Genomic DNA, 9,866 nt, shown 5'->3' with positions numbered 1-9,866 from the left:
GGACCAAATAGAAAACATGAAAAATGAGGTAGGAGGTACAATAGCTTTTGAAAAGTAGGCCTTAAAAATTAAAAAAAAAATTAAAAAATTTGACTTAAATAAATAAGATTAGGACCTAATATTTTTTCAACTACTATTGCAATCTTTCTTCTACTATAACTTATATAATATACTATATATCATTCACATAATAATATACTATATATCATTAACATTTGAAACTTCCGAATCAGGGGTAACTTAGTGCACAAAGTATCTCACATTCATATAGGGTCTGGGAAAGGGCCGCATCCCAAGGGGGTGTAATGTAAATAAACAATTTACCTTTCACCTTAGAGATTAGGATGCACCTTTTATCCCAGCACAAATTAATTTTTGGATATCTCTAGAAAAATAATTTCTGAAGAACTGTCCAAATGCCATTTAGATCACAAATCACAGGCTAATCTCTCATCAGACTGTAAATTACACATAAACATAAACTGTGATGATATGTCATTCCTAAGATGGGAACATCTTAAAGAAAAACAACAATTTACAGTTGAGATTGAATCAGATGAATGCATTTAACTTAGTGAACAAACAAAACCCGAAAAAAGATAAACACATAAATACGCTAAGATAGCTGTGTATGAAAGTGCTCTCTCTATCCATGCAGGAGATGGGGGAGGGTGGACATATACACGGTCTAGTATACAATAAATACGCTTCAATCCCAAATAAGTTGGATCGGCTATATGAATCCTCATGGTCTAGAACGCTGCAACAAAAATATATTTGCACGGGGACGTAGAGGATGGCACCGATCGCACTTTCTCTATTTCACTTTGACAAGAAAAAATTTGTATAGCAATCATAATTGAATAACAAGGTTTAAGGTCCTCGCCTCTCGTCGGAAAATCTTGGAAGCTGAACCAGAGAGTTGACTCGAGTAACGCCTTCCAATCCTGACCATTCCTGATCATCCGTTACCACGGTTTCTTGATTTGCTTCTGCTTCCACTACTACTCGTTTATAGACATCGTTCTCTTCAGCTGATCTAACAGTAGTATTTCTTTGCAGAGATGGCTCGGAGTAATGCCCATCATCCGATTCAGCAGCATTACCCTGAAGTGCAGCAGAAGAGATACATTGATCCTCCTCATTGTCAGATTCCACGTCCATCTTTCCATCCAAGAATAAGCAAACAACAGCACAATCGTCCATTTTTGAAGTCGGATATTTGATTTTCCATTCACGTGCAGCGGAGTCAACTAGGATTCTGGCAGCTGATGATCGTGTAGGCGCTGATGACACTATATTGACCACTTCTTCATTAGTCAAGACATCCCAAACCTGCAATCAAGAATAAAAATTTAATTTAGAAACTTTAGTTCATTACACAGTCAAACAGCATATGCCAAATCCGAATTCTAGCCTTTTGAGTAAAAGCCTTTCCAAAGAATAAGCTGCAGTAAAGCAATATGCGAAATTTAATCCACCAGGGGTTTTTTCCATGATAATCTTTGTTTCCTCAACTACAACAACAATAACTATGTGTCATTCTTAACCAAGCTGGCTCAGCTATATGTATCTTCATTGATCATGTCGTTCCATTTAAGTTCATCTCGGACCAATATTATACAAAATAAAAATTTAAAAAGTACTAGAAGTTTCTATATTTTCGACCACCATATAAATCACTGACAAAACTATAACTCTTATAAAACACAAAACCTAAAGTAAATTTACCAACATGACTAAAACATACTTCAAGCTAATTAATATCTTCTATGAAGATATTTTCCGTTCATTTGACCCTATTATTCGCTATAGATTTCAAGAGCTTGTAGGTCCTTCCATGTGATTTTAGGTCTATCTCACGCTTTTTAACACCTTCACTCAACATGGTTTCACACCTATTGACCAGATCTGAAAGTCGACGCAGCACATGACCAAACCATCTCAAGCGACCTTCTCTCATTTTATTCTCGATGTGTGCTACTTGCACCTTCTTTGGAATGTGGTCATTTTAATCTCTTTGTTCCCTCAACTAAAGTTTGAATTTCACTATTGAAACGACGTCTTGCTTGACGGAGCAGAAGAGTGAACACATCCTATAAGGAGAGATAGGCTCTCCAAACCTACTCTACCAATATAAAGTTCCCAGTTATATTTCTCAAATCCAGACAGCTTTCAAGCTTGAGAGCTGTTATATTTTGTGCAATTTGTAGATGACTTCACCCATTTATCAGAATCAGGAAAACATCTGAAAGGGAGCCTCTTGCAGAAATGCAGGGTAAGGCTGTGTACAATAGGCCATTGTGGTCCAACCCTTCCCCGGACCCCGCGCATAGCGGGAGCTTAGTGCACCGGGCTGCCCCTTTAGGAAAACATCTGAAAGGTCCAGTGAATTGCCTTGATCTCTTTCTAGAGAAATATGAAAGTTTTTAAGATACACGATAATCTCATGCAAATGAAGGTGGTGCAGACAACCAAACAAAGATAAATACTCACTCTCTGTTTCAATTTATGTGTCTTACTTTCATTTTTAGTTTGTTTAAAAAAGAATGTCACTTTCTACATTTAGTAACTCTTTTAACTTCAACATCCCACATGGCATTTTTAAGACCACATGATTTAAGGGCTTTTTGGTACATTACACACATCTTTAGTTTAAGACCATATGATTCAAAAGTATTTCTTTCCTTATTTTTTAAAATAGAAGTGTTTCTTACTTGCATTAAACTCCTGATCCGTCAAATTAAGACACATAAAATGAAACAGAGGGAGTAGTAGGTTTTTCTTTTACAAAAAAATAATTTTCCTTTTATTTCCCAAAGAGCCAGCTGATAGAACATTGTCGGATAGAAGACCGAGCCCTTAGTCATGCTATCAAGACTTGGCACCCCAAATTGTTTCAAGCTAGATTCAGTTTGTAGCTCTTGTTAAGTATTAAAACAATGTTATTGATTTTAGGATCAACTACAATAGCAAGACTAGAGATGCAGAAAGTAGGCATTGGTCTCAAAATCACAATTAAATTGATTTCAGATTTGACTAAAACATATTTTGCAGTTATATGAACAAATGAAATTAACACATTAAAAGAGTCATTAAATTTTGTTCCACAGTTCACAACAAACAGAGAAACACACTTCTAGGTCGTGAATTCTGTAGCAGAAAGCATGCACGGAACAAAGGTATAAAAGGTTTTTAAAATTAGAAAAAAGGAAGGAAGACAATAAATGATTAATGACATGCCTAGAAACTTTCAGTTGCCTTCATCTAAGATTAAACTGTCCAGCAGTCAGAGAACTGTTAAAACATCAAGAGTTATAAGAAAATCGCTGTTAAGGGGTATGAGCTCAATGACAGACCACCCTGAAAGAAATAGTTGCGAATCTTATGCTAAAACTGATTGCAAGTTCCTCCCTCCTAGGATTTCATTGCAAATAACTGCAGTCAAAGCTGCTTCTTCAAAGATAGTAACAGTTTTCAAAGATGGCACTTCAAAGATCACCAATTTCAATTTTCTTTCCTCAACACCATAAAGCCATAGAATACTAAAGTGATAGCTACTTCCCTAACCTGATTCAAAAACTAGTTATTATCTTTTCCTCCAAGGTACAGATCTAAACGCATATGTTGTTGAACCTTCTGGATTCAAAGACAACATAATATGTTCCTCTCTTCCCCCTAACCCAGAAAGCTACATGATAGAAAACCAACCATGATAGCCAGACCAAATACCTTTAATGTCTTACAAACAAAAGATTCTACCCACCAATGATAATGTTTCACCAGTGAGATAGCCAAATGCCTTAGTTATGTAGGTGCCAATCAATGGTGATGCTTCGGACTAGCTTTGGTGGATCATAGCTAATGGGTATACAATCTCCAAAGCCTTAACAATTGACATAGGAAGCTATATCGGTCACTGTATATAGAGAATCAGCTTTTCTATAATTATGAAATGACAAGGAAATTGAACTTTCAACTTTATAATGCCTTCACTTCTCAATTCCCTCTTTTTCCCAGGACATGATATGTGCTCTATTTCACTTATCCAACGTACTTACACGTGTGCACACAAACACATACAATATTGATTATAGGGAAAAGTTCCAAATTTGTCGCTAAACCTTGCGAAATGGTTTAGATTTGCCCTCTATAGTTGGGGTCAGATCTACCCATGCCGTTACAAAAATGGGCTAGATTTGCCCTTATTGACTAAGGGCGAAGACTTCCCAACACATGGGTGTGTTGCTTTACAAAGGAAAAGGGGTCAAATTTGCCCTTAAACCATATGAAATGATTCAGATTTCCCCCTGAACTTTGTAAAATGGTCCACTCGATCTCTCTCATACCTTTATCTTTACTACTTTTACCCGTCACCATTTTACCTCCTCTAGAAGACTACCACCCTCAACCATTATAACACCACCTTGACCTCCACAATACTTGGTAACAAATGATTTAGGAGCTGAATGTTGCAGATCTGAGTTTCGTTTAGCATTGGGAGGTCGATACGGAGCTATGGCATCGCTATTGGTTATGGAGTAGTGTCGATGACATTCTGACAGATATGTTAGAAATTAACTTGGTGGTACAATTGATCATTGTTTGAGTTCCTTTTGGACTGATTTGAGGCTTGAGGGTGATAATTTGATCTTGGGAAATAGAGACTTAGCTGTTAGAGGTTATGAGTGGTGAAGAAGAGTGTGTTGCTGCCGCCGGAACAGTGATCCTATTCTTCAAAGTTCAGGGGCAAATATGTACCATTTCAAATAATTCAAAGACTAATTTGATCCTTTTTCCTTTGTAAAAGTGCCACGGGTTCGAAAGCTTTCGTTGTTAGTCAATAAGGGCAAATTTAGCCCATTTTTGTAATGGCAGGGATAGATCTGACCCCAACTATTAACAGATGGAAAATTTAGACCATTTCGCAAAGTTCAAGGGCAAATTTGGACCTTTTCCCTTGATTATATAGCTCATTTTATCTAATTCAAATGCAGGACACAGGAAGGTTACGTTCATCAAAAAGTAATCCTAGTCTGCCGAAAGTTCAGTGCTAAAATTAATTCCAAATCTTTCCTAGGATTGCATGTAAATAATTGCTGTCAGATCTACCGGTTCAAATATCAAATAACTGCCGTCAGAGCTGATATTTCGAACATCAGCAATCTCTATTTTCTTTGTTCAACACCAAAGCTACAGAATATACTACCTACAAAAGTAGATGAGCTAATAATACCTTTTAAAATACTAAAGTGATAGCTACCTAGCCTTATGAGGAGACTTAGCACATCTGACTCAAACACTAATCAAATCCTTTTTTACTAGGTACAAATTTATGCATATCACCAGTCACCATTTTCTTTCTTCAACACGAAAAGCCATAGAATATTCAACCCACTACAGTAGATGAGCTAATACCTTTTTAGTTAAATACTAAATTGGTAGCTACTTAGCGTATGAGGAGTGTCTTGGCACATCTGATTCAAACTTTAACCAAATCCTTTCCTTCTAAGTGCAGACATAACCACTTGTAGTTAAACCTTCCATATTAATAACAACCTAAATGTCTCTTTCTTACCCCAAAAGCTACATGATATACTAATCAATAAACAACTATTTCCCACCTACTCATTATATTTCACCAGTGAAATCACACCAAATACTTAAATATGTAGTTACCAATCAAAATTGATGCTTGCAACTTACATTGACAGATTTTCTTTGATAAGATGTAATCTCTAAAATCTTAACAAATGACACAGGAAGCTACAATAGGTGACCGTATATAAAGCACCAACTTTCCCGTTTATTTGTGCAATTACAAAATTAAAAGAAAATGAAATTCCTTTTGAAAAATATAGAAAATCAAATCAACTTTATAATGCATCATTTACAATTCACTCTTTTTCCTAAGTTGTAATGCATCCCTCCATTTAACTTATCAAACACATACCCATACCCAGAGAACATATTATTAAACTATATATAACGCCAATTCAACCATGCCAAGAAACAGAATTACTAGGACGTTCGAAGTTGCAATATTTACCATAATACAAGTATTAGAGTCAGCCAAAAGGATCAATATGTCACTGAATTCTCATTGAGGCTTTTACTTAAATATGTACAACACCCTAACAAATACTCTACCATTTCAGGCTGCCAGAAAATGATTAAGCTAACAAATTATAACGAGATTCAGAAAGCGTAACATACCCCATCTGAAGCAAGAACAATGAACTTGTCCCTCTCTGTAAGAACCCGGTGAGAAAATTCTGGTACAGATATTACCCCATATTCTTTCACACAAAAATCACCAAATGCTCGAGCCATCGCCAATCCAGGGGCATTATCAAATGGCAACCAAACTCTGTGCACTTCTGGCTCATCTTGCAATGCAAAAACCCGACCTTTACACTGTTTTATTCTCTCTGCTTCCTCTGGAACCAGAAATACTAGATTATCTAATAGGAATTCAGAAATGGTTATACACCATGAAAGATTCACTATAAAAGAGACATACTAGGTAAATCAGGCTTCAGATCGACAGTCAACTGGACTGCGACCATTGAATCACTTCCATCCTTTGATGCCAAGATTGCCCGAGAATCACCAATATAGCCCATATAAAGATTTGAACCCTTAAAACATAAAAGAACAAATATAAGCTCAGAAATAAAGAAAACAAGACGACAGAAATAGCATAAGGAAAATATAACTCCCTCTGTTTCAATTTGTTGGTCTTACTTTCCTTTTTAGTCTGTTTCCAAAAGAATGCCTCTTCCTAATTTGGCAACTCCTTAATCTCAACATTCCACATGACATGTTTGAGACCACATGACTAACAGGCATTTTGGTACATTATCCATATCTTTAGTCTAAGACCACAAGATTCAATTCTTCTTTACTTTCTTAAACTTCGTGCCAAGTCAAATTAAGATATTCATAGTAAAATGGGGGATTAACAAATGACTCATCTTACCTGTTTTACTAGTGTAATAGCAGTGCTGCCACTGCAAAAGCAATCTAAATTAGGTTGGGACCTCAATTCTTTGTCCATCGCCTTGTATGATTGAAGAAAAGCTTCTTTCCACTGGGTGTCCACTTTATCAGCCACCATTTGATCCTTATCAAGATCCACAACTTCCGCTTGCGGATCCTGATAAGTATCAGAACCGTTGCCCTTTGATTCAAATGACTGCAACAGCTTCAGGGGCAGTGCATCCCTTACTTTGCGAGCAACAAGATGGCCATGTGGACCATGGCCATCGAATACCCCACAAAAGGTCACATCTTCCGCCATGAAATCCTACATATGCACATTCATGTTAAAAATGAGATAATTACAGTCCAATGCCTTTCGGTGATCTAATTTACAAAATAGCCAACAAATGTATAGGTTAAGCATATTAAGTATAAATATACATATTGTACACATAAATATACATAATCAGTGTACATGTTTTGTATATTTTGGCTAGAGCCCGTAATTAATTTCAGCCGGCGGGCCAAAAATGAAAAAAAAAAAAAAAAAAACCGTTAAAAATTAGATTCTGAAAGATGCCAGAGGTAGTTCTATGCATAAAAGCACGACTTACTTCCCACACGATCATGGCATCCTGGTTAATCCCTTTACGTCCTTGTTGCGTGAATATGCAAGAAGTTCGGCTCTTTCCATTTGTAATGATCCGATTAGGTATTGAACTCAGATGCTGCAATGCAATGGCATGATCAGAAAAAGTCCTTCTAGTCCTCTTTCGTCCGAACATGTTTATTCCCAAACATTCAGGTGAAACTTTTTCTCCATTACTCCTGCTACTACAAGAACTAGTGCTTGTTGACACACAACCCCCCATTTTCCTCAGACCAACAAAGTGACCATCTGATTGACAGCAAAGAAAATGGATCTCACACGGCTCAAGCAAGCAAAACAATGTTGAAATGACAAGATTCCAGCACAGCAAGAAAAGGTGTTTTTGGGCTTAATGGAGATATAATTAAGGTCTCTTTCTCCTTAGTCAAATGTCGATTCAGTCAACTGATGAATCAGCTAAACAAAAGAAGAAGAAAAGATTAATTAATGGAATTGTTTATTTAAAAGTACATAAGAAGATGGAAATGCCAGCAAGTATAGAAACTGGACTATTCAACCAAAACATAGTTTAAAGGATATTGCATGTGACCTATGAATATAATATAAATCTTGGACTGTCTTAAGCTGTTGCCTTTTATGGGAATCTCAATTATAGAAGTCAAATTGATAGAATATATGTACTCATTCATCAATAAAAGACAATGAAGCTAAGAAAACATAAAGCATGGAACTTTGGAAAACATAAAAAAAGACAGGAAAAACAGGAAACAAGATACTCCCATAAGTTGTCAAAGCTTCATCTTTTATCAAAAAAATTGAAGTCTTTAAATTTCAAAGTTATCCACAAATCTGATATGTTACCTAACAAGGTAAAATTAGTCCTTTTGGTTGCAATGTGAAACTAAATAAAAGGCATATGTAGAGATAAAGCAAAGATAAAGTTAAAAAAGGAAAAAAAGTTAGTAGCTTTGTGAACACAAAAATGTCAACATCTCCAAAAGTAAAACTGCATTAAATCAAGCACAATAACTTTGAAAATGAAGAAAGCAATTACTACTTTAAACAAATCTAATCTCAACTACACATCACCAAAACCAAGTGGCTAAAAACAACAAAGCTACATCATTCTCATAAAAATAAAAATAAAACACACACACACACACACAAAACAACATGAATTAAGCAAAAGACTGACACCCAAATTGTAAAAACTGGAAATCAGAGGATATAAAAGAGAAAAAAAGGCAAAAACAAGGGATTTTCAAGAAAAAAAAAATGAGATCTTTAAAACTAAAAGATCCTCTTTTTGGAAGCTTTAGAATCCAAGAAATATAGAAAAACTATGGAATATAGTCATATAGTAGTAGTTACCTTTCAACTTGTTTCACTGAAAATTTTCAAGATTTGTGAAACTTGGGATTAACAAATGTGTAGTTCCAACTAGATGAATTCTCTCTTCTTTTTTATAATATATAGTACTTAGTAATATTTTTCAAGAAAGAATGGAGAACAGTAATGAGAAGCAAAGAATAATGGGGAAGGAAAAAAGCTGGCACATTAATTGTAGAAAGTATGAAAAAGGAAAGTAAGGAGAAATTTTTTAGTTGTGAAATTTGGTTTCAACTTTCCAAAATGAACACCTTTTTTGACTTCACTTACCTTATGGCTGCTATGTTAAAATTACGAGATAACGGTCAAAAGTATACTCCATGCGTTCTCAGTTCACTTTTATTTGTCCACTTTTAACTATATACATTTCTTAAAAAATAATAAATAAAATACATAATTTACTAATATACCCATAGTAAATGGTGCATATTTTTATTAGATTTGAAAAATAATTTGAAGTGAGTAATTAATATTATGGGTAAAATAGGAAAAAAAAACTATTTTGTCTTGATATGCTAAAAGTGACAAGTAAAAGTGAAAATCTATTTTTGGAATACTAGACAAGTAAAAGTGAATGGAGGAAGTAGTTTTCTATGTGAACTATTAATTGTTTACATTTTGTATCTAAATTATCATAAAATATTTATCAAAACACAACTCGACTAGAATTTGAAGGTGTGTGGAGTATATTCTCTTTTTTTGTTTGTTTAAAAATGATGTCAGATGGCTCCCACGCAGATAATTAAAGGAATTAATTGGGAAATTTTAAAAAAAAATGGTCAAAAACACATCTAAAGATACTAGTTGAGGTGTGTTTTGATAAATAGTTGGTGATAGTTCAGGTAGGAAATATAAGCACTTGATAGTTCAGGTGTGTTTTGAT

General features: G+C 35.0%; 1 protein-coding gene across 2 annotated transcripts; it reads right to left on the bottom strand.

The window, feature by feature from the left end:
• Positions 1 to 397: 397 nt before the first annotated feature.
• Positions 398 to 9,188, bottom strand: LOC132053380 (probable protein phosphatase 2C 52). Of its 2 annotated transcripts, none has more exons than XM_059445381.1 (6): positions 8,966 to 9,188; positions 7,599 to 7,882; positions 6,983 to 7,309; positions 6,524 to 6,641; positions 6,217 to 6,440; positions 398 to 1,335 (listed from the first exon to the last, which is right to left on the bottom strand). In XM_059445381.1, the coding sequence occupies exons 2-6, from the start codon at positions 7,854 to 7,856 to the stop codon at positions 874 to 876; spliced, it is 1,389 nt and encodes a 462-aa protein (XP_059301364.1). In that variant the 5' UTR covers positions 7,857 to 7,882; positions 8,966 to 9,188; the 3' UTR covers positions 398 to 873. The 2 variants fall into 2 exon arrangements, with proteins under 2 accessions (XP_059301364.1, XP_059301363.1); XM_059445380.1 differs by having other exon boundaries at positions 7,599 to 8,050; positions 8,966 to 9,187.
• Between the last annotated feature and the right edge of the window lie 678 nt (positions 9,189 to 9,866).

Source organism: Lycium ferocissimum, chromosome 4 (assembly GCF_029784015.1).
Source record: "Lycium ferocissimum isolate CSIRO_LF1 chromosome 4, AGI_CSIRO_Lferr_CH_V1, whole genome shotgun sequence".
NCBI lineage: Eukaryota > Viridiplantae > Streptophyta > Magnoliopsida > Solanales > Solanaceae > Lycium > Lycium ferocissimum.
The sequence above is the reverse complement of the archived record's forward strand: the minus strand, read 5'-3'. Positions and strand labels throughout refer to the sequence as shown.